Source organism: Oryzias latipes, chromosome 1 (assembly GCF_002234675.1).
Source record: "Oryzias latipes chromosome 1, ASM223467v1".
NCBI lineage: Eukaryota > Metazoa > Chordata > Actinopteri > Beloniformes > Adrianichthyidae > Oryzias > Oryzias latipes.
This window is the reverse complement of record NC_019859.2, coordinates 28,965,340-28,990,913: the sequence shown is the minus strand read 5'-3', so window position 1 is coordinate 28,990,913 and position 25,574 is coordinate 28,965,340. Positions and strand designations below refer to the sequence as shown.

The 25,574-nt window shown below is 43.2% G+C and overlaps 1 protein-coding gene across 2 annotated transcripts; it reads left to right on the top strand.

The window, feature by feature from the left end:
• The first annotated feature begins 869 nt into the window (after nucleotides 1–869).
• tmc6 (transmembrane channel like 6) lies at nucleotides 870–24,915 on the top strand. Of its 2 annotated transcripts, none has more exons than XM_011479232.3 (21): nucleotides 870–983; nucleotides 5,943–6,093; nucleotides 8,467–8,591; nucleotides 8,667–8,828; nucleotides 10,824–10,988; nucleotides 11,443–11,554; nucleotides 11,630–11,714; nucleotides 12,871–13,128; nucleotides 13,734–13,933; nucleotides 14,002–14,146; nucleotides 14,249–14,404; nucleotides 19,540–19,718; nucleotides 19,792–19,882; nucleotides 20,357–20,454; nucleotides 21,971–22,066; nucleotides 22,139–22,214; nucleotides 22,301–22,434; nucleotides 22,837–23,013; nucleotides 23,085–23,163; nucleotides 23,950–24,036; nucleotides 24,779–24,915. In XM_011479232.3, the coding sequence occupies exons 2-21, from the start codon at nucleotides 6,044–6,046 to the stop codon at nucleotides 24,791–24,793; spliced, it is 2,490 nt and encodes an 829-aa protein (XP_011477534.1). In that variant the 5' UTR covers nucleotides 870–983; nucleotides 5,943–6,043; the 3' UTR covers nucleotides 24,794–24,915. The 2 variants fall into 2 exon arrangements, with proteins under 2 accessions (XP_011477534.1, XP_023815633.1); XM_023959865.1 differs by lacking the exon at nucleotides 870–983 and adding an exon at nucleotides 1,338–1,356.
• Nucleotides 24,916–25,574: the final 659 nt, after the last annotated feature.

Genomic DNA, 25,574 nt, shown 5'->3' with positions numbered 1-25,574 from the left:
TCTTAACCCACAGGGTTTCCAGAACCTACATGGCTACTGTTGGGCAAAGAGCAGGGTACACCCTTTACACCCATTTTATGCCTGTTTTAATTTTTTTATACTGTATATGTCATAAGAATCATAAGAAAAATGCCACAAAACCATTTTAAAAGCACCCACAAAGATTTTCATTGGAGTGGATCTTTAAGTGTACTTAGTATGCTTAGTCTATACTAAAAGTTAAGCAGTATACTTGAATTTTATTTTTTATATGTGATCTATATATTGTAAACATAAAATGTTCCAATTTAGTCTTTAGAAGTATTCAGTTAACACTTCCTTCACTAGAAGTTCATGGTCTGTAGTATACTTGCTATGCTTATACTCATGTATAGGCTACTTAATCAAGTGTACTACTTTTTGCTCAGGGAAACTGGTACCCAGACTAACCATCCTCATTAAACTGTCTTCTGAAGAGAAAACGTCCTGAAGAAAACTTGTTCTGCTTGATGAGACCACCTCAAAGTAGAGTCGTCCATTAAAATTTCAAGACAGTAAAATTAAGGATTGTTTTTCAATAAACGTAACCTGTAATGCGTTACAGTTTCCAAGTAACTCGCAGGATAATTGGTTCGCGGGAGATCTTGTCTCGTCAAACGAGGTAACCGCAGTGGTTACGTCAGTCCAGTTCCCGTTTGATTGAAACACCAAAGACACTCGACGGGGACTGTACCAAGTACTACAACTTTATAGGGGGCACCTTTACGTTGAGTCGTAATCCTTCAAAGTTTAAATCAGTTAGATTTTTGACACGTTTAAACGTGAATTTCTAAATTGAAGGAAAAAGATATTTGGCATAAGGAAGTTGTCTAAATTATTTTAATAATCATATTTAAAAGTGAACCTGTAAATGGTTTCATCCTCGTGGTTTTGCTGTGAGTGCAGTATTTTGACTGTCAGAAACGGGGCACTCGGATTCAGCCGGACAGTCCGGTATCAGAACAGTAAGTAATGGATTACTTTTGACCGGTTTTATTGCTATTTCACATTTCGTTGTGTGAAACTGGCGGGTTTGTATTTTCCGGGGTGGTGGTTGTTGGGATGGCATTATCGGTAACAGGTTGTTTTTGGTCGTCACATGAGAGCAAAAACATTCGAAAAAAACTTGTCAGGGGGTGCCTGTGAACCCCCTCGACCCTCCTCAGTCAGTTTACTACCCCCGGGGATGGCCATCTTCTGCAGAGGGGTGCATGTTCCCCCTCACACTCGCTCCGCGTTCCTCCACACCCCCCGAAATCAAAAAGTGAGTCACTTTTTCCCATCCGTCAGTGAAGTGGTCATCAGCTAACCGGGGAGTCCACGAACCCGAATTCACAGGTCAGAGTCGCGTTACTTTACACTCAAGTGAAAGTCAAAGTAGCGTTACCCGAGTCAATGTGAAAAAGTGACTGGTGAAAAAAGTACTGCAGTGTTGTGTAACTGAAATGTTATTATTTCTCAGATGTTTGGACGAAATGTCCGTAATGTTACACTCAGCGATTATTACCATGAAAACGGAAACTGCCTTGTTTTGAAGTAATACTTTATCCACATATGTTCCTCCAGAATGTTGAACCCTCACGGGCAGCGATCGACCAGGGCTTATAATGCAGGGGGCAAAACAAAAGAACCACCATCCCATAATAATGAAACATGTTCCCGCCCTGCTCGTGTTTCTCATTTCTCTGAAAGCCTCCTGAAAAAGACTTTATATTAAAGCCAGATGGTGTCACGACTGCTTCCAGAACAGACAGAGTTTTTGAACACGGTAAAACACAAACATGTGAAATCCCTCATCATCATCCTGATCCCCAAAACAACTTCTAGAGGAGGCTCCCCAGAAGAACGCCACCCATCTGGTGTCTTCTCTCCAAATTAAAGCAAAATTGGGTTATTTGAGGTCTTCCCCTCCAGGTGGGACATCTGCAAATTCATTCATCCACCCTCTAAACCTGCTTAATCCCAATTCAGGTCATGGGGTTGCTGGAGCCTATCCCAGCTTCTTTCAGATGAAGGTGGGGTCACCCATTGACTGTATAATAGAACTGGACAAATCACGTACGATGTCCTCCGCAGAAAATGCCTTACTTCTGGTACCAAAAAAATAATGTCAATTCAGTTGCCCGTTTTCCGCTCAATGTCTGGCGCCGTGTTGGAAGCAGATATCCTCAGTATGCTGTGATTGGTTCATGTCATTCTGAGTGCACATTTCTATAGCAACCACTCTCTCCAATCAGGAGTGAGCATGTTGGAAGGCCACACCCTCTCCACTGAATGCGGGCTCGGCAGAATCTGTCAGTCAAATGCTTCGAAGGCTCGGCGCAAGGCCACCTACTTTAATTGGGGCATTTGGTTGGGCAGTGTGTTACTTGAATAACTTATGCTACAGCAAAAATCTCCTGGAAAAAAAATAGAATTAGCAAGAACATGTTAAAAAAAAAGGTATCGGAGCAATAATGGTCATTCTGATGAACATAATGACTGAGTAATAGCTGTTTGTTTCTCAACATGGGATTTCGGCTTTTTGGGATCAGCGGGTACTGTACTTGCCATTTGAAATGTGAGGGGGGGTTGCTCTGTCCAGTTCTCATTTACTGTCAGTGGGTTCACCGTGGACAGTTATTCTGTCCATCATAGGACCACACAGAGACAGACGACCACATGCCTGATCTTATGTGCGGTCAAGCACCCGCTTCCAATGAAAAGTCTATGTATAAAGGCTGTAGAGCCCTTTTTCCGACAGCCATTGGACATGCGCTGAAAGTTAAACCAGTTGAACTTTGACCAACCAGGGACTCTGATTTGTTAGTGACGTGTGGGTAGTGTCTTATTCAAAACGCAGAACTGCCAACCATTTGATCATGGAGGAGAAAGTCTGTGCCCGACTGGAATTATGACACCAAGTTTTTATTTTAATAGAGCTGTGAAATCATGAGATTTGCAATATGATGACATTTTGCAACAAGCCTCTTCTAACTGTGAGTGCATACATTAGTATCGGGTAGCGACAGTCCAGTGTGAACACAAGAATGTCTGTTTAGCGCATTCTTGATCCGCAGGCCGCCGTGCTTGTGGCTTAATGGACAAGTAGAGTCACCAGTAAACCTACAAAACATGTATTTAAACTGTGGGAGTAAGCTAGTGAAATCCCACACATGAACCAGGCGAACAGGCAGACTTCATGCAGGAAGGATTTGAACCAGGACCCTCCTTCTGTGAGGCAGCAGCAAAGGTTTATGTCAAGTTTCAGTGTGTCAGCGTGCGTGTCTGCATGAATAGAGCGTTAGCGTGTTTTGTCCTTTTGACAATGAAGAAGCTCATGCGACCGTGACTCCTGATCAGCTGAAGGTGGCGTGGGTTCGAGGAGGAAATGAGGAGAACATTGGGGGGGGGGGGGGGGGGGGGGGGGGGGTTGCAGCCTTTTTGCAGTTGGAAAGCTTCTGCCATCTTCTGTTCAGTTCTCAGTGTCCACTTCTCCATGTTCTTCCACGCTGTAGTGTCCACGCTGGACCCTGACAGTTCTGACAAAGTAGGGCTAACACTGCTCTGTGTGGGCCGAGGTCCCCACAGCTGTTGAATACTTTAAAAGTAGAGAAAAAAAAGGTCCCCCTCCCTGAAAGAATGGAGGAGCCCCTGATAGCGGGTTTCTGTTAATGCTACAAATTAGCTGAAAGCACTTTGCCTGGGCTCCTTTTGCACTTCAGACTCATGAACCGGAGGCTAACGTCGTCTTTGTCTTTATTCATGCTCTGATCCACTTTGACTCCCACAGCTTCCTCCCTCAGAGAGCCGCTCGAGTCTTCAGATTCAGCACTCTGACGACTTCATTGAAGGAGGCATTGTCCCAGAAACCCTGCAGTAGCTGCTGCTCGCATTAAACCACCGTCAGTGTTTGAGCTGTAGGTTCAGTGTCTCAGGGTGAAGATGATTCCAGACCTGCTTAATGAGGAGGAGCATGTATGCTTCTTTTTTTTTTATTCTTTCTTTGGGGGGGAGGGGGGTCAGGTTGTATCAGCTTGTTCTTGATAGAATGAACTGGAAAGACAAACTTAAGGTTTGATTCCTGCTAAAGACATTTGGTTATTTGTATATGTTTTTGGAAACCAGACAGACGTGCTCTAGGCAAAAGAAACCTTCAGTTTATGCTCATTCCTGCATGTGTAACTGTGAAGGAATGCACATTGTTGTTTTGTTGAGTGTGTGTGTGTGTGTGGGGGGGGGGGGGGGGGGGCAACAGAATCCCTCAAAACAACTTGATGTAATGCTTCTGGCTGGTCTTGTGCTCACATTTGAAGATCTTCAGACTGAGGAAACTGTATCTGGCGGTGGAGCTGGACAGGGGTTGTCCTGATCGAAGCGTCTGCAGCCACGTCACTCATGTTTCTTTATTCGGAGCTTCAGAAGACGTTCCAACACGTCCAAGTTTCTTTTGGAGCAGCTGTGTCTCCTGTTCTACACGAGCAGACACGCATGCACAGCTTTGGAGTGTCTCACTCAGAAATGTACAATCAGCAACTCTGCCTCGTTTTGCTCAGTTCAGTCTCACACAGCAGAGCGTTCTCAAGCAGCAACCAGAGTGAGCGCAGCCTTCCTTTCTGTAACTCTTCTTCCATTTGATGTTCTAAAATGTTACGCACCAGAAACGCAAGATGTTATGACACAATTGCAAGTCTTTACTGGCACTCCATTTTCTGAACAAAGAGCTTTCACATATGCTGTAGAAACCAGAACCTTACATGTTACTGAGAATACTCAAGTTGAAGCAGCGTCAGCCATCAATGATCCAAAGTTGTTCTGATCCTGGTCCAATCCTTGTCTGGTTTTGTTTTGATCCAGAGCTGATCCTGTTTCTATCTTGGTCTGGTTTTGATCTGATCTAAAGCTGGTTGTGGTCTAATTCTGGTCTGGTCCTGGTCTGATCTTACTCTGTTATTCGTCTAAACCAGGTCCTGTCCTGGTTTTATCTTGGTCCAATCGAGGTCATGTTTTTGGTCTAATCGAGTTTATTCCTTGTCTGGTAGTGATCTATTTCTGATATGGTCCTGGTTTGATCCAAAGATGGATCTGGGCTATTGCTGGTCTGATCCTGGCTGATTCTGGTCTAGTTCAGGTCTTTTTTGGTATGATCCTGGTCTGGTTCAGGTCTTTTCTGGTCTGATCTAGAGCTGGCTCTGGTCTGTTCCTGGTCGGATTCAGAGCTAGTCCTGGTCTAAACATGGTCTGGTTCTGCTAACCCGCTGCTCATTGCTTCCATCAAGTTTTGAAACTCTGCACCAAACCCTGCAAACCTGAACGTCTGGATGAATGCAGTGGTTTCAAATTTTGGAATCTGTAAAGTGACAAAGCTGAGCGAACAGGGACCTCTATGCTTCGCAGTTGAAGGTCTTTTCCATCCTTCAGATCCCTTCTGTGGATGTCTCAAAAGCCAAAGCTGAGAACACTCCACTCTAAAAGTTTGACACTGTGATATGTGTGACTGGAAATGGCCTAGCGTGGCTTTTAGACCTTTCCCTTCATTGGTGAATAGCTTCTCCTATTCCTCAGGAGAGCCAGAGGAACACCTAGAGGTTCATTCACTTCTTCTGCTGTAGGTTCTGTTGCATCGCTGACTGATGTTGGAGACAAATGTGCTTTAAAATGCCCAGAATCCATCAAAAAGACAAACCACAGATCCATTGACCACTAAATTCTTGGCGGTGTGAAATTATGGGATGTTGGGTCAAAGTTTGGAGTTGTAAACTGTGATGTCGTTCTTAACCAGTTACATATTCACCCCTTCTTCTCCTAAAAAGGTTTTTGTGTTAATAAGAGTTACAGCTGAAGTTCTCAGTCACTCAGCGTTTGTTTAAAAACGGGAAACAAGCCAGTCCCCCCCCCCCCCCTTCTCCACTAACACAGGTGTTGCTTCTCTGCCCCGCCCTTAGGAAGGACTCACCATGACGGAGAGCAGGTCTGAACAGGTGAGGGTGTGATCCCTCTGTGCTTGATCCACAGCGAAGCCGACAGCCGGGCGGATCGAGGAGCAATGGCTGGAAACTTTGACCTGAACCAGCCTCTCATGGGGGCCGGCCTGGAGTGAGTGTTTTCCTTCTTCTCTGTTTGGCTTCCTGCTATGGACCTTCAGGAATACATTGATCCTGAAGTTCCAACGGTGTATATCCCCCAGCGTTTGTCCGCTTTCATTTTTGTGTCATGTGACCCACAGCGGGCCTCTAGTTCTGACAACATGTTTGAATGTCTGCTTCCTGCACTGTCTGTGTGGAGGTCAAAGGGAAGTGGAGTCCCTCTGACTGACTGATGGAAGTTAAAGGCAGAATTTACCTTGCCATGTTTTCACCTTTGACCTGTGGTCTTCATCATAACCTTCTGAAGAAGACTCACATTAGTCTGACCAAAGAAACAGCTAAATGATGGAAAATGAAAACAACTTCTTTCCAGGAAGTGGGCTCTGTCAATCCTCTGGTGATGTTGTTCATCTTTTATAAACTTGTATTACTGGGGGGTCAAACTCAGTCGCACAGGCGACCTAATTAAAAACACACTTTAGGTTTTTAAAACGTAACTTTTTGAACATAAATATGAATAAAAAAAGGAACATTAATCAAGAATAAATCAAGTTAAACCTTAAATAAAGTATAAAAGTTTGCTCTCCATAAAAATATATTCTGTCAAAATTATACAAAAATGAACATGCTGCAAAACAAATCAAACAAAGCCTGGGAATTTTAATCATAAGGAATAAGAAATTATTCTGTTTTCTTTGCTCTTGTCCATCTTTTTTAGAGCTGGACTCCTGGCATCATTTTTAGCAATAAGTTCCTTTTTTTGCTTGGTGTGTGATGTCCTGTGTGCGTCTTTGTGAAACATGTCAGAGGGATTGGCTTTTTAAAAGCCTGTTATTGTGAATATCATTTTTAGTTCTTATAAAACATTAAAAACAAAATCATAGAACTCATAACTACGATTGCTCCAAACATATTTGGCATTTCCAAACATTTTCCTAATTTTGTGCAAAACCAACAGTAAAAATCCTCCAAAAAACCTCAATTCATTCATAAAAAATGATCTATTGTTTATTTATGATGTCATAAAGTGCAGCTGTTTTCCTGCATTACCTGCTGTCTATGTCAAATACTGACACCAACTAAACAATAGAAAAGACGAGTAATAAAAATATCTACAATGGTTAGTAAATAATACATTATAAACGTGAGCTGAATGATCCAACAGCACGCCATGATCCAGGTATTGCGTAATCGCGGCTGCGCTCCATGTTCAACTCGCAGCCTGCGCCCACTACCCCTCCCCTTTTCGTTCTTAAATACAGGAGCGCGCCCAGCTGCAAGGACGCCAATTCACAGTTAAAGTCTGTGAAATACATAACACAAAACCGAGAGTGGCGCAATTTTTCTTTTCTTCCAAGCACTGGGATGCTGGCCCCCATTGAAATGTGCGCCCCGGGCAATTGCCCGTGCCTAAAACCGCTACTGGCACTGTGTGTGAAACCAAACTAGAGCAAATTACAGATGGGGTGGGGGGCGTTCATCAGCATTCCAGCTCTGTCCAGAGGACTGCTCAGAGATCCCTTCTTAGCTGAGATCATGGTCTTGATCTCCTCTCTTGCCCCTTTTGAACAGTCTGTGGTCACCAACCTGGGTGTGAAACTTGATGCAGTCTTGAAGCTCCACCTCCAAATAAACGCTGTGACCAGGTCCTGCTTTTTTCAGATGCAATTTCTGGCTAGGACTAAGTCCTTTATATCAAAAACGAACCATGTCATCCATGCCTTCGTGTTCTCCAGAATAAATGATTGAAGGTCTTTGTATGCTGGGTTACCCAAGGCTTCATTAGCCAACCTGCAGCTGAGCCAGATTTATTTGTGGGGCAAAGAAGTTTAACCACATAACACCAATTTTGGTCTCTTTGAACTGGCTGCCAGTGCAATACTTGTTTTTTATTCAAATTCTGGTGCTTACTTTTAAGTCCTTGACAGGTACGGACGGCACCTTCTTACCTCTCCAGTCTGCTTTTAAAATATTCCTCCCTAAAGTCCTTACGTCAGTTTGTGTTAATGGTTCCCAGAATCAAACTAGCGTTTGCTGTGTTGGCTCCTAAACTATGGAATCAGTTGCCACCGGCAATTAGAGAAGTCACATTCTTAGAGAGTTTTAAAAGAGAATTGTTCCTCCATTTCAGCCTAGCCCTGTCATTATGCTGGTTTGAATCTCTGTTTTAAATTGGTGTTCTGCTTTTTATTATTTATATCTCTACAATATTTTAATTTGGTTTTATGCTTTTAATTCTTTTGTTTTATGAGTTTACAATGTTTTGTTCTCCCTGTGTACAGCATTTTGGGCCTCCTTGAGTGGTGGTTTTAAGGTGCTTTTTAAATAAACAAATTATGAAATGAGCTGCCTTCTTCTAATTTTTCTCGTGTTCTTTCGTCAGGAGCCCAGCAGACGAAGAAGGAGTTCATGTCAGCTTCAGCCAGCTGATTGCAGAACAGATTGGAGAAAGTCCTGATGGATTTGAGCTGCAGCAGCTGCAGAGAGCTCTGAATGATGAGGACAGAGGTATGCCTCCAAAAGACCTTTTTGTTAGAGTGCGGTGAGTTTCCTTCATGTCTGGATGTTTGGGTTTCTTCACAGATTATGTGGGCGAGTTGGGGTCTGCATTTGAGTATCCGGGGCGGGGGCTAAATGACATGGAAGGGGAGGATGATGATGGAGGAGAAACAGACCCACAGGACGGTTTACCCTGGTCCTCTGCCACGCTGAAGATCCTGTCCTCCATGCCCAGCCGCACCATCGGTGAGCATCAGCTGGTTCTGACCAGCCCAGCATCTGTGTGTTCAGGCCTTGTTTTGGAGGGTCAGGTTCGTTTTTAGAATAAGAACAATTCAAGTCAATCCAATTCAATTCAATTCAATTTTATTTGTATAGTCCAAATTCACAACAACAGTCGTCTCAATGGGCTTCATACCGGTAATTGTAAGGTAAACATACAATCAAAAGGATCATAAATGCATAGAATTCAATAGGATAATACTAAAACTTTAACTAAACAGACTAACTAAAGGAGAAGGAGAGTAGAAGTAGACGAGAATAGAGGATAGAACCCCAGTGCACCATAGTTTCCCCAGCTTCAAACTTCTAGCAGCCTACTAGCAACTAATTGTTATTAAGTTTAATTTCAACACATTAACAGTAAGGTAATATTCTATGAATGCTAACTAGTCTGATAATAAGCCTGTCCAAAGAGGAATGTTTTCAGTCAAACTTTGAATAAAGAAACTGAGTCGGCCTCTGTTACATGAGCTGGGAGTTTATTCCATAAAACAGGGGCTTGGTGGCTAAACGCTCTACCTCCAACCGTACTTTTACTAATTCTAGGAACCACAAGCAGTCCTGCATTTTGTGAGCAAAGTGTTCTGTTTGGGTGGTAAGGCAGTAAGATGTCTTTAATATAGGATGGGGTCATACCATGTAAGGCCTTATAGGTTAACAGGAGGATTTTGAACTTGATTCTAGAATCAACTGGGAGCCAGTGAAGTGAAGCTAACACAGGAGTGATGTGATCTCTTCTGCTAGTTCCTGCTAACAATCTAGCTGCTGCATTCTGAACAAGCTAGAGACTTCTTAAGGAACTCTTAGGACACGCTGCTCACAAAGAGTAACGGTAATCCAGTCTAGACGTAATAAATACATGGATGAGCTTTTCAGCATCACTTTTAGAGAATTTATCTCTGATCTTACCTATATTGCACAGGTGAAAAAATGCAACAAACTGACCTCTGATTATTCCTAAATTCTATTTATTGTCTTGCTCAGTGGAAGTGTGTCCGTCCTGGAACTAGGAAGTTGTGGGTTCAAATACACAGTCAGGTGACCCTGACTTGTATCTGCTGTCCCCCAATAAGACGCAGCAAGCTCCCCACGGTTAAACTCAGACATCGAAATGAAAACGTCCAGCCTGCCATTGAACCAGACTACTTGTCCCTTATGCTGGAAGTGCTACGCAGCAGTGAGGGGGGCTGGTGGTCATCTGCGTGGACCCTCGGCGCCCTCACACTGCTGCTCCACACACTGGAGAAGAACGGGTTTAAGACTCACATCTTCTGTTGTGTCTAAGTTCTTCAGTTTGTGTAAACTTCACGCTCTCAGTTCCAGGAGATTTTTTGATCACTTCTGTCAATTATGAAACATGAAGCTGTTTAATTTCTGTTGAAATGTGATCATATAAAGATCACTTAGACTTTTGAGCTTTTTGTTGGCAAATTCCGATATAGGATATGACTTTTTCTTTTTTTTTTAGGCAGATGTTATTCATGCAAATTTACATGCAACTAAGCACAAACATTCATGTTGGTCACACATGATACGTGCAGCCAAAGTGCACATCGCTGCATTGCCTGCATGTATTTTAACCCTAACCCCGCCCTAATAATGTGCCAATAGTCCTTTTCTTTTTTTTATCAAACAATATTTTGTTTTATAGTAAAAACAATAGTTTTTATAAGTACAATTTAGGGTTTAGCACATTGTGGCATTTTTACAATTGTTATATGAATTTTTTTTCTGTTCGAATTCCTCAGATAGTTTTTAGCAATAAAGAAGTACTTTAAAGGTTTAATGTAATATTTCAGCTTCAAATCAAACTCCTCATCAGCATTCACATGCTTTTCACACTGGGAGAAATTCTCTGCAGTTCCTTCAAATCCAGTTCTCAGATCAAATCATAACAAGAAGCGTTTGTCTTTTCTCCTCTGACAAATGCACCTGATTTCATCTGTGACCCCCGGCCAGGCCGCAGCAGGGGGGCCATCCTCTCTCAGTACTACAACAAGACCCTGCAGCTCCGGAGGCGCGGTCAGAGCCGCTCGTCCCTCCGAGACTTCTCCCGCTCCTCCCGGCCAACCATACGAGGCTACGGCATGGAGGTGGACACAACGGACGGACCAGAGTCTGAGAGTGAGGCCCTGACCTGTTGGTTTGTGTCAATGAAATGTCTGTGTGCGTGTTGGTGTTCTGGGAGGAGGGGGTCTGTTCATAAACACTGCACTCAGGCATGTGAGAGTGAACAACAACAGACCAAGATGAAGTTATTTTTCTCCCTCCTTCACCTCTTTGAAATTAAATCCTCCTTTTTCTTTCTCAGCTTTATAGCCTTTAATTAAAAATAACAACTTTCTTTGAAATCTGTTGGCCTAAAGTTCAGAATTATAAATAAAATGTAGTTGATGAGACAGCCTAACCTGCTTGTGTCACATCAAACCTTTTTAGAGGGTGAAGGTGAAGGTGGGTGTGAATGTACCTGAGACCAAACAGCAGAGATCCTGGATTCATCCTTTCTCCTATAAAAACACAGAAGGACAATGATGGTGGTTATGCTTTGCTTCATCTCCTGGTTGTGGATTGTCTGCAGTGAAGAAGAAGAAGGAGCGCTTGGTGAACAACCTGCAGAACCTCTCCGTGGGAGAGAGACTGAAGATGCTGCGAGGGATGCCTGTGAGCGTGGCTGAGAAAAAAGAGCTGAGGTCAGAGCATCTTTCTGCCTGTCGCCTAACGTTTAGAAACGTGTCATGCTGAGTCTTGCTTTCTCGCTCACACAGGAGGCTAACATTACAAAAGGACAAGCCTCCCCCCTCCAGCAGTAAGATTCCCTGTTGCAGTCAGCTCAAGTTTTACATCATCATAGTAAGTCAGAGTTTTCTGTTCCTCTCAGCGTTTGTCGGTACGCAGCAGGGAGCTGCAGCAGAGTGGGGGTTTTTTTTACCGTGACCCTTGGGTTCATCACTGCAGAGCTCACAAGTGTTTGTTTCTGGCTCTTTCACACAAGACTGAGCAACAAAAGCGTTCCTGTCACCAGGCGTGGCTCTGAGCTCTGCTTAGTCCTCCTGTATTTACTTTCTGATGGGGAAATACAGCTTTGAACGTTGTGCGGCCCAAACGTGAGGTCTCCTTTAAGCTACAATCACCCCGCCCTCTGCAATGTGCGTTCAAGCTGTCACTTAGGTCTGTGTAATCGCGTGTAAATGTCACTTCTGGGCTTCCGTATTCGAAACCCTCGCACTCACCTGTCGCCACGCAAATCTCTACGACTGTTTTCGGGCTGTACGTACAAAACACACGGCCTCTGAATGTGCGCTGCCAGTTAAACCAGGTCAAACTTTGACCAATCAGAGACTTGGATTTGGTAGTGATGTATGGATGGCGTCCCTTTTGATTCACAGAAGTGGCAACTGTTGGAAAATTGATTCTGGAAGAGAAATGATGCAACATAAAGTCTTTTATATATTGGAATAGAGCTGAAAGAAAAAGCCTTGAGCAAGATTCATGAGATGTGAACCGCTTCGACATTTCACACCAAGCCTCTTCCAATTGTTGGTGCCAGACATGCGCTAGTAAACAGTTGGGGGGGAAATAAGAGGAAGAAGCCCCTCCCTGCCTGTCCATTGTGAACACTATGGGCAAAATGCCTGGTATACGCAACATTCTAGGTGCTGCTGCAGCAATGAGGGGCTAAGGTCACGAGGAAGAAGTCTTTCCATCTTCACCCTAGAAAATGTTTTCCACACAAGAAGGTGATGGTTAAAAACCGAGCAGCAGACTAGATCTCCATCATATCTCTGAGGTTTCAGGATGTCACCACATCCTGCTGTTCCTCAGAAGAACCTGAAATGTCCAGCTGAGCACCAAACTACAACTTGTTCATGTTTAGAGAGGGGCTGTGTGAGGTCCACCCATCTCATAAACCTGCACTCTTTCACACATCTAATTATTTTCTACATACCCTTCCCCTGAGGTCAACTTTCCTGAAAGAGTCCTGATGATGTGTGTTTCTGCCCCCCAGGCGGCGAGGCACAGCTGGTACAGCTGGCTGTCCTTCCTGCACTCCCTCCAGCCGTGGCAGTTTCTGTTTAAGAGAATCGGAGGCCGCTTTGGGACCGGAGTCCTCTCCTACTTCCAGTTCCTGAAGACCCTCCTCTTATTCAACGTCTTCCTATTCCTGGTCACGTTCGCTTTCCTGGTGCTCCCCCAGGCGATGCACCCTACAGAGCTGCCTGTGGGGGTGCGAACCTTCTCTGGGCTGGAGCTAATCAGCGGAGCGGTAAGATTAGTGCTGGGGTGGCAGCAAACCCATTTTTTATCATCTTTATTTGGTAATAGTTGACCTCCCGTCTCTGCATAGATGTTTCAAATCTGTCAGACTGCGGGTGGAGGGGTTGGTCGGCTGTCCTCTACTGAACCCCCCCCCACGGTTTTTCTTTTGGATTTTGGCTCTGGCTTTAATTTCTCCAGCTTAAGTCATTAAAACCTGTTTTTAGGACTATAAACCAAAAGCAAAGTCCTAATCTCTGTCAGACACATCTGTCTGTCCTGCCCCCTCCCACCCCCAGTTGAAGTTTGCTTCATGCTTGTTGCTGCTCGATCCTCCTGGAGGATCAGAGAAGAATTATCTGCAGAAAACCTCATGTTGGTTGTATTGTACTTTTCGTAGCATTATCTGCTGAGGTCCTCGTGCTCCTGCAGTTTCCCCGTTGGTTCTTTCCAAAGATTTTGGTGACATTCAATGTTCAGAAAGAAGGACTGCTGTACGTCAGTGGTTGGTTTCTCTATGCTTCTCGCTCAGAGACCCGTTCCAACACAGGTTCAGCTCAATCGAAGGATATTTTTAGACTGAATCTGGTTTCTTTTCCTCTTTCTGTGTCTCAGGGGCTCTTCACCGATACGGTGATGTACTACGGGTACTACAGCAACTCCACGCTGCAGAAGAGCTGTGCGAGAGAGCACAACGCGTCCGCCTCCACCGACCATGACTGTGTGTCCGAGCGCCTCTCCTACAACATGCCGCTCGCCTATTTCTTCACCATCGGGATGTCGTTCTTCATAACCTGCATCATCCTTGTGTACAGGTGCTGAGAGGAAAGCTCCACCTCCCTTTGCTTCTGCTCGTAATTTTGACGCTCTTTTCTGCTGGCAGCATGTCCAAGTCGTTCGGCCGCAGTTTCCGAATTGACAAATCTTACAGCATCTTGGCCATGAAGGTCTTCAGCTCCTGGGACTTTAGGGTCATCAAGAAGAGCTCCGTGGAGCTCATGTCTCAAAACAACTGCACACAGCTGAGGGTATGCAGAAGCATGCTCAGAGAAACCATCTCCACGTCCTTCTTCCTCCTTTTCTGTCCATCAAATGCTGATGAATCTTCTCCTGTTTGGAACTCCCTGCAGGAGATACTAGCAGAGGTGGTTCAGAAGAAGGAGAAGAACGGTGGGTGCCAGGCGCTGTGGCGGCTGATGGTCCACGGGCTGGCGTGGGCGATCTGCATTGGAGGCACTGCTGGCTGTGTGATCAGCGTTTACTTCTTCTCTGAATACATGCACCAGGTGAGGCTGCCGTCCTGCTTTACCTTCATGCGTCCCTCAGAGCCACGCCTCCTGCCAGAGTTGATCTTTCAGTCATTTGTTTGTTCCGGCATTTGAGGGTTGCACTAAAAAAAAATCTTGTTTCAGTGTCAAACTGTCAGAAGAAGAGACGATACACACAGAAACAGAAAGACGCACACACATACTGTATATGCACAGAAACACACTCCTAAACACACACACGTATGCACAGAAACACACTCCTAAACACACACACGTATGCACAGAAACACACTCCTAAACACACACACATATAGTGGTGGACAAAATTGTTGCTACCTCTCAGTTAAAGAAATAAAGTCCACAATGCTCACTGAAATGACTTGAAACGTTCAAAAGTAACAATAAATTAAAATGTATTGAAAATTAAATAATCACAATCAGCCATTACTTTTGAGTTGTTGATTAACAGAATTATTTAAAAAAACAAACTAATGAAATAGGGCTGGAAAAAATGATGGTACCCATAACTTAATATTTTTTATCACAACCTTTTGAGGCAATCACTGGAACTAAACAGTTTCTGTATTTGCCAATGAGCCTTCTCTACCTGTCCACAGGTGTTTTAGCCCACTCCCCATGAGCAAACTGCTCCAGTTGTCTCAGGTTTGACGGATGTCTTCTCCAAATGCCATGTTTCAGCTCATTCCACAGATGTTCAATGGGATTCAGATCTGGACTCACAGAAGGCCACTTCAGAATAGTCCAAAGATTTACCTTAGCCATTCTTGGGGGTTTTTGGCTGTGTGTTTTGGACTGTTGTCCTGTTGGAAGACCCATGACCTGCGACTGAGACTAAGCTTTCTGACACTAGGCAGCACATTTCTATCCAGAATGCCTTAATAATCTTGAGATTTCATTTTACCTTCCACAACTTCAAGACACCCTGTGCCAGATGCAGCAAAGCAGCTCCAAAACAGAACTGAGCCTCCTCCATGTTTCACAGTAGGGACAGTGTTCTTTTCGTTGTATGCTTGATTTTTGAGTCTATGAACATAGAGCTGATGTGCCTTACCAAAAAGATCCAGTTTGGTCTCATCTGTCCAAAGGACATTTTCCCAGAAGCTTTGTGGCTTGTCAACATGCATTTTTGCAAATTCCAGTCTGGCTTTTTGATGATTTCCTTTCAACAGTGGTGTCCTCCTTGATCGTCTCCCATGAAGTCCACTCTGGCTGAAACAACGACGAATGGTGCGTTCTGACACTGATGTACCTTGATCTAGGAGTTCACCTTTAATGTCTTTGGAGGTTGTTCTGGGCTCTTTGGATACAGTTCCAACTATCCGTCTCCTCAATTTGTCATCAATTTTCCCTTTCCGGCCACGTCCAGGGAGGTTGGCTACTGTCCTGTGGGTCTTAAACTTCTTAATAATATGTGCCACTGTGGTCACAGGAACTTCAAGCTGCTTAGAGATGATTTTATAGCCTTTACCTTTACCATGTTTGTCTATAATTTTTTTAAACAGCTGTGATGTCAATTGAAGGACATACCTGAGTTCATCTTGACCCCCTGGGCATTTAGTTCTCAGTCTTTTATGGACATACCATCATTTTTGTCCAGCCCTATTTCATTAGTTTGTTTTTTTAAATAATTCTGTTAATCAACAACTCAAAAGTAATGGCTGATTTTGATTATTTAATTTTCAATACATTTTAATTTATTGTTACTTTTGAACGTTTCAAGTCATTTCAGTGAGCATTGTGGACTTTCTTTCTTTAACTGAGAGGTAGCAACAATTTTGTCCACCACTGTACACAGAAACACACTCCTAAACACACACACACACATATATGGACAGAAACACACTCCTAAACACACACACACATATGCACAGAAACACAAAGACACACACATATATGCACAAAAACACTCCTAAACACATGCACACACATATGCACACATAGACACACACAGATACACACAAACACACACATGTGTATGTACAGAAACACACAGACACACACATATATGCACAAAAACACTCCTAAACACGTGCACACACATATGCACACATACACACTCACAGATACACACACACATGTGTATGTACAGAAACACACAGACACACACTCAAGTACACATATGAACACACACACACACACACATGCACAGAAACACACTCCTAAACACACACACATATAGTGGTGGACAAAATTGTTGCTACCTCTCAGTTAAAGAAATAAAGTCCACAATGCTCACTGAAATGACTTGAAACGTTCAAAAGTAACAATAAATTAAAATGTATTGAAAATTAAATAATCACAATCAGCCATTACTTTTGAGTTGTTGATTAACAGAATTATTTAAAAAAACAAACTAATGAAATAGGGCTGGAAAAAATGATGGTACCCATAACTTAATATTTTTTATCACAACCTTTTGAGGCAATCACTGGAACTAAACAGTTTCTGTATTTGCCAATGAGCCTTCTCTACCTGTCCACAGGTGTTTTGGCCCACTCCCCATGAGCAAACTGCTCCAGTTGTCTCAGGTTTGACGGATGTCTTCTCCAAATGCCATGTTTCAGCTCATTCCACAGATGTTCAATGGGATTCAGATCTGGACTCACAGAAGGCCACTTCAGAATAGTCCAAAGCTTTTCTCTTAGCCATTCTTGGGGGTTTTTGGCTGTGTGTTTTGGACTGTTGTCCTGTTGGAAGACCCATGACCTGCGACTGAGACTAAGCTTTCTGACACTAGGCAGCACATTTCTATCCAGAATGCCTTAATAATCTTGAGATTTCATTTTACCTTCCACAACTTCAAGACACCCTGTGCCAGATGCAGCAAAGCAGCTCCAAAACAGAACTGAGCCTCCTCCATGTTTCACAGTAGGGACAGTGTTCTTTTCGTTGTATGCTTGATTTTTGAGTCTATGAACATAGAGCTGATGTGCCTTACCAAAAAGATCCAGTTTGGTCTCATCTGTCCAAAGGACATTTTCCCAGAAGCTTTGTGGCTTGTCAACATGCATTTTTGCAAATTCCAGTCTGGCTTTTTGATGATTTCCTTTCAACAGTGGTGTCCTCCTTGATCGTCTCCCATGAAGTCCACTCTGGCTGAAACAACGACGAATGGTGCGTTCTGACACTGATGTACCTTGATCTAGGAGTTCACCTTTAATGTCTTTGGAGGTTGTTCTGGGCTCTTTGGATACAGTTCCAACTATCCGTCTCCTCAATTTGTCATCAATTTTCCCTTTCCGGCCACGTCCAGGGAGGTTGGCTACTGTCCTGTGGGTCTTAAACTTCTTAATAATATGTGCCACTGTGGTCACAGGAACTTCAAGCTGCTTAGAGATGATTTTATAGCCTTTACCTTTACCATGTTTGTCTATAATTTTTTTAAACAGCTGTGATGTCAATTGAAGGACATACCTGAGTTCATCTTGACCCCCTGGGCATTTAGTTCTCAGTCTTTTATGGACATACCATCATTTTTGTCCAGCCCTATTTCATTAGTTTGTTTTTTTAAATAATTCTGTTAATCAACAACTCAAAAGTAATGGCTGATTTTGATTATTTAATTTTCAATACATTTTAATTTATTGTTACTTTTGAACGTTTCAAGTCATTTCAGTGAGCATTGTGGACTTTCTTTCTTTAACTGAGAGGTACCAACAATTTTGTCCACCACTGTACACAGAAACACACTCCTAAACACACACACACACATATATGGACAGAAACACACTCCTAAACACACACACACATATGCACAGAAACACAAAGACACACACATATATGCACAAAAACACTCCTAAACACATGCACACACATATGCACACATAGACACACACAGATACACACAAACACACACATGTGTATGTACAGAAACACACAGACACACACATATATGCACAAAAACACTCCTAAACACGTGCACACACATATGCACACATACACACTCACAGATACACACACACACGTGTATGTACAGAAACACACAGACACACACTCAAGTACACATATGAACACACACACACACATACATATATGGACAGAAACACACTCCTAAACACACGCACACACATATGCACAGAAACACAAAGACACACACATATATGTACAAAAACACTCCTAAACACGTGCACACACATATGCACACATACACACTCACAGATACACACACATGTGTATGTACAGAAACACACAGACACACACTCAAGTACACATATGAACACACACACACACATACATATATGGACAGAAACACACTCCTAAACACACACACACACATATGCACAGAAACACAAAGACACACACATATATGTACAAAAACACTCCTAAACACGTGCACACACATATGCACACATACACACTCACACATACACACAAACACACGCATGTGTATGTACAGAAACACACAGACACACACTCAAGTATACATATGAACACACACACACAGACATGCTCACAAACACATGCAGGCTAAAAACTTAAAACATGTTCTGAATTTACTATTCTGATCATTTATTTGTGATCAAATTAAGTTATAACACTATTTCTGTGCAGATTCCTTCAGGTCATCTTCTTTCAGGATGATGAAATCAATCACACACATTTCTTGTTGCTTGAACTTGTTGTTGTTGCCTTCTTCCAGTTCAGCTGGAATTCACAGGTGGGTCCAGAAGACTTTTTGCTGCTCGTTTAAATATATACAACTTCCAACATACATCTCAAGAGAACATTTAAATTATATTAAAATGAGTTATAATTGATCACAAAACAGGGTTTAAACTGTAGGCTCTGTACGTTTGCAGCTGCTCCTCTGTACGCAAGGCCTAATGCATATATGTCCAAATATAGACGTACTGATGGACTTGGTCAGTTTCGTCTGAAAATAATCACCAACACTTCATAAAATGTTTGACGCCCAGAAGCAATGACTGGAGCGCTGTAGCTTCAAACTGGTCAACAGGTATGGCTATGCCATAAAACAATAAAAGATGGAGTCCCATCATCAATGCAGGTTTTTGGTCAGGTTTCTCTTGGTCATGTCAAACTGCACAGACTCCGTCCATCTCACTGTAGAAGAATAAGACAAACGGTTTTCTGGAGTTTTTGGAAAGAATTCTTGTTTTTTCTCTCTGCAGGATCTGCAGCGAACGTCCCGTCAGACCAACACACACCCCTTACTGAAGGAAGCCAGCCTGCTGGCTCTGCCTGCTCTGGTGTCCCTCCTCAACCTGCTGCTGCCGAGCCTCTTCAGCCTGGCCGCCTGGATGGAGGAGTACCACTCTCCGTCTGTGCGCACATACGTGGCTCTAGGACGGTATGGCCGCAGCAGGGCTGCCGGACATGCAGAGGCAGTGGGCAGGACTGTAACTTCCTTTTGTCGTCTGTAGAAACTTGATGCTGAAAGTGAGTGTGCTCGCTGTCCTCTGTTATCACTGGCTGGGTCGGGTGGCAGCCAATCCCAGCGACATTAACCTCATGGTAATTTTCATTTCAGACCACCACACACACTGCATACAGAAACAGAACACACACTCCCACCAGACCCCCCCCCCCCCCCCCCTGGCCACGACTAACCAGTTTTAGGTTTGCAGAGGAGCTGCAGGAACACAGAAAGAGCAGTTCGGATCATGGAGCTGCTTACAGCCCTCAGTGTGGGCGGAGCAAAGAGCATCTGAGGGGTTTTTGGGGCAAACTTAATGTAATTGAAGAACAGCAGTGATGGAATCGGGCTGAGCTTCCATGATCGTCCTTCAATGCTTGACTCAATGTCCCAACCCTAACCAACAATATAAAAGGCCTCCTCCTTACACACACATAAGCACACAGACACACACAGAAAGGGAATGCGCTCCTCTGTTGGTTTGTTCTTCAGTGTGGATCAGTGGTTCCTGCTGTTCAGCGTCACAGTGAGTGGACTAACATCACACACGGTTCTTGTTGCCTTCTTCGCAGTGCTGGGAGACGTTTGTGGGTCAGGAACTGTACCGCTTCCTCATCATGGACTTCATCTTCACGCTTTTGAACACGCTGTTTGGAGAGCTGCTCTGGAGGTGGGTCAGGGTGTCTGTTCTCTAGAAAACATCTGCAGAGAATTGAAGATGTTCTCTGGAGTTTATAACCGCTTAATGAATAGATTCAATACAATCAATAAGCAGTTTTATTAAAACTGTGATACTTAAGCACAAATGGAACCGACAAAAGTTCATAAAAACAAATGAAATATTTAAAAAAAATCATACTTTTTAGCAATATTCAAATATTCAAGCATAAAACCTGTCTTCAACTGAGGTTTTTTTTATGTTTTTCTTCTGAAGGTTTATACGGTGAGTGTGGGATGAACCCCGTTGAAATGTGTTCAAAACATTTATTCTTTCTTCCTAACTCAATGTTTTCTTCTTCTTAATTATTAAAGCTTCTTAAAGATCAACTTTCTTTCAATCACATGTTTCAATTGAACTTTTATCCACTGCAGGTTTCTCAACAGTTGAGCAGGAGGAAAAAATGAAAAGAAGAAACCAAAAAATACCTCAGCTAACAAATAATGAAGTGAAGGAACAGGATTAGGCTTGAAGGGATGTTTTACACAGAAAGAAGAGACTCTTTAATCTGTGAAAACATCACTATCTAAAAAAAAGTCCTCAATGTCAAACTGAGGTTCTTGTCACCTACTGAGGAGAACATCATCGAAGGATCCAGAGAAACTTGTCTAAGCCTCTGGGAATTGGTTTTAGATGATGCTTTTTGTCCCTCATGGAGATCATATCATCAGTGACATCACTGCATGATCCAGAAACCTCTGTGGGTGAACTTCATCCTCCTCATCTGTAAAATTCCTTTAAAGTCCCAACTTTGATCTCCTGAAGTCTTTAAACAGTTTGGAAAAGGAAGAGATGCTGCAACATAGTAACCATGGTAACCATGTCCCTTCTGAGACCTGCAGAAGCTTCTGTGAGATATGAGGATACTTTAGTTTTTATTCAAATGTAAAGAACACTTTTCCTGAATTCAGGTGTGTTGTCTGCGGATCTGGACCAATTTTTTTGGTCCAGATCCGATTTTGAGTCACTTTATTTCAGAATCTGCTGAAACCGAGTTCCGATCTGATTGCAACACAGCAAAAACAATGACCAAATTTAACAGACAGATCCAGATTGTCGCTGATTTATATATATTTTTTTCAATTAACTCTTAAACAGAGCACTTTTTAAAAGTAGTTTGAACAATCAACCAAAATGGTTAACTAGTTACTATTCAAAATAGGTGATAATTAGTAATGTCAGAAAGTTTGGTGCCTGCAGTTTTAGTATTTTCTGAACTGTTTTTGATCAGACGTGATTCAGACCTCCAATAGAAATTCCTAGAATTGAAAAACAATGACTTTCTTTCAAAATTATTGCTTCAGCATGAATGTGAGTATTCATGACTAACACATGTCACTGGAGCCATTTATAAGTGGTGGTTGTTTTTGAGACATTGGTTTATAAAAACATCATCCCCGGTTTCTGGTCACGTGACCGGATCGGAACATCACTAGTGGGCTCCATCATGTTTCTCTGCCGCCTGCAGGTTGTTTTCTCGGAACGTGCTGAGGAGGAGCAGGAATCCGGCGTTCGATATCGCCCGGAATGTTCTGGACCTGATCTACGCACAGACGCTGGCCTGGTACTGAATGTTCACATGAGCATGAAGCCTCTCCACGGCCTTCCACTGACCACCGTGAATGTGTTCATGCAGGATCGGCGTCCTCTTCAGCCCTCTGCTGCCGGCCGTGCAGATCCTCAAGCTGCTGCTGCTCTTCTACGTCAAAGTGGTAGCTCAGCCCGAACTCTGTGGCTGTTGTGGCGGTCAGGTGGTAGCTTCATCCACCCTCTGACGCCCGCTCTCCTCTGCCTGCAGACCAGTGTGATGATGAACTGTCAGGTCCCCCGGAGGCCCTACAGAGTCAGCCAGATGACCACCATCTTCATCACCCTCCTCTGCTTCCCCTCCTTCCTGGGTGCATCTGTGTGTGTAACTTACACCATGTGGAGGTACTCCGACCTGAATTTACCGAAAACCTAAAGTTTATTTCAAAAGATTAATTTAGAAACTGGTGGTTCTTTGATTTTTATGACAATCCTGTGTGGTCGTCCACACAGGATCCTCCTGTATGGAGGGGTCTCCCCCGTCACAGGAGCAGGAGCCTCCTTCTTACCCTTTAACACCGGAGGTTTAGCTTTGTGCGTCAGAATCTGGTAGAATTACCTTACCTGTGTAAATAATCGGAGCGTAACTGTAGTTTGGAGAGTTTGTTTCATTTTGTGTTGCTGGCGATAGTTCTTGTGTTAAAGGGTTATTAAGCGCATCACTGATGGATGCGATTGGCCCCTTATCGCACAGACCCTCTGCTTCTCCGTGCACGCTCAGCACTCACCTGCTTCCTCTCCCCCCAGCATCAAACCCTCTTCCTCGTGTGGCCCGTTTCGGGGGCTCAGGACCATGTTCCAGGCCGGGAAACGCTGGGTTCAGGAACTGGAGAAGAATAATCCCGACCTTTCCGTGCTCGCCAGGGTGCACGCCTACCTAGTGGAAAACCCGTTTTTTCTGTTCGTTGGAGCAGGCATCTTCCTGTGAGCGTGCATGTGCACATGCAGCTGTTTGAGACTGAGGACTGTGGGTCAGTGTTTGTTTCTCCCTGCAGGATCGTGATCTACTTCTACAGCCAGGTGGTGGACGGCCAGAGGAAGGTCATCGAATTGCTGCAGGAGCACATAGAGGAGGTCAGAGACACTCTGCAGAAAAGCCCGTCTTTGTTGATCAGTTTGTTTGATTTCCATGCAGGATTCAAGACAAACATCAAAAATAACTTTCATCCCAGTACTCAGAACTGGCCTGAATAGTGGTTTATTTGAATTCCTTCAAGTCTAAAAGTGATCAATATTTAACTCTGGAGGTTTAACGATTCATTTTAATATTTTGATTCATATAATCATTTGTTGTTGACGATACGATTTACAGTCAATATTAGTTCATTTCTAACAATCCAAACCTAAAATCGTTCCAGGGCGTCTTTAGCCAAAAGCAGTGTGACTCGGATGCTTTCATCTGATGGATGTCACGGATGTCTGCAGCAGGAACTTCTCTCTTTGTTCTTTGATTTGTAAATTTTCAACCAAATTTGGGTCTACAGTGCGCTCTCTTCCTGGCTTGTGCACGTGCAGCAATCACAGTAAAGACTCTGCTTTCCCCTCATGCGCTCAATCGTAATCGCTTCTTTCTTCTGAAACTTTTTGCGGCTCTCTGACTTAAACCCCTTCCCCTGGGGGAGAAACGAAGGCGTTTTTAGCAACAAATCTTCTTTTTTGCAGATTTTTGGCTGAAGAAATGTCTGCAGAGAAGAAGAAAATCAATAAAAAGCGATATTCACTTGCCTAAGTGCATTCTTCTGATTCTAGAATCTTTTTTTTAATCAATGAATTTAGAAAGTTTCTCTGTCTCATCAGGACAGCTAACTACAAAGGAGGTTTTCACTGTTTGACAGTTTTCCTCTTCTACTCTTTGTTCAGGAGGGAGCGCATAAAAAGTACCTAATCTCTAAACTTCAGAACATGCATGAAAGCAAAAAGAGAATCCCCAGAAGACTCAGGAGTCAGGTGAGTCTGATGCTTTGCTCCTGCATTTTCAGAGCCAGAGTACACGCTCACAAAAATCAGAATAAGAGATTTGAACTTTGACTGGAAATGCAGGGACAAGAAAATCCTCTGCGTGACTTTTTTTGACAGTTATTATGTAAAACAGCGTAAAGATTGTAGCAGCACTGCTGTTAGCTTTGCTGTGTGACTGCAGAAACAACATGTTGCTGCTGTTTGTGTCTGCGAGGAAGAAACAGCGATTAGCTTAGATATGCAGCACATCACCGGGGTCTCATGTGACTTCTGTCTGCAACATTTTATTATAAAACTAAAAATGTATCCAATAAAGATGCACTCAGGGGAAAATCTCTGAATGTTAAACCGTTTCAGTAAACGATTTTCCCGTTTACAATAATGTGAGGAATCAGAGAAGGATCAGATCGTTGTGCGTGTAAAGGGACTCCCCTGAAATGACTGTTTCTAGTTTCTTTTCTTCTGGAAATGTACACTATCATTGAACTATTGGCAGTTCTTTTTTCCCAGAGATGTGGTTTTTGTAGTTTTTTCTTACCGAGAAGGACGGCATAAGTGCAGTCTAGCATAGTCTGTTGAGTTCATTTTAGCCATTACCTATTGATTTTTATGGTTTCATGTTCTTATAAAATTACCGGTATGAAGCCCATTGAGACGACTAATGTTGTAATGTTGGGCTATATAAATAAAATTGAACTGAATGGACTCACTGTGTGCTGTTCTTCTTCAGGACTCTGGCTGTTGAAGCTGCTCCTCCTGCAGAAGAGCCTTCTCCGCTGAGGAGCCTGGCTCCCGCCGGAGCTTTGCTGGGATCAGTCAGGATCCTTCCTACAGATTATTGGAGCTCTGATGTTTGCTCAACAGCCAGAATAAAGAGGAATTTGAGGCGTCTGGAAGAAACCAGCAGCAGCCTCCGTGTGGATCACCTGAGACACTGATCACTTTCTCATCCACTGTCAATTCATGTTTTTTCTGTTATAGGAAAAATACTTGATTGTTAAAACTTTTTGGAAAAAAGTTTTTGCTTAACAAGTTTTAGATCTGCATGTTTTTGTTTATTATTTTTTTTAGTTCTGCAACAAAATGAATGCAAAATGTTTTCTCTGTTTTTGTAATAAATATGTAACTGAAACAGGAGTGTTGGTAGTTCAGCTTAAGGGGAAACACAGATTAACTAGTGGAAGTAGATTCTAACCAAGGTTCCAGTCTATTATTAAAAAACACATCTGCATCCATTATTTAGGATTTATCTCAGGGTAAAAGAGATTCCTGTTACTTTCCATTACCATTGGTAGTTTCCGTGGCAAACGGGGTCTCTGAACAGAAGAAACGGCAAAACTGCTAATTCCATCGTAAATGTTCAGAAAAGAAGGAAGAAGATGGCTGCATGGAGCCCATGGGGAGGAGTTTTGTAGTTTAAGGCCCTCCCTGACCCAACCCTGACTTAGGACAAGCACACTAAAACACTGGAGAGCACCTCCATGTGTTTTTCAGTCATTTACAGGCATTTACAGCAGCCTCAGATG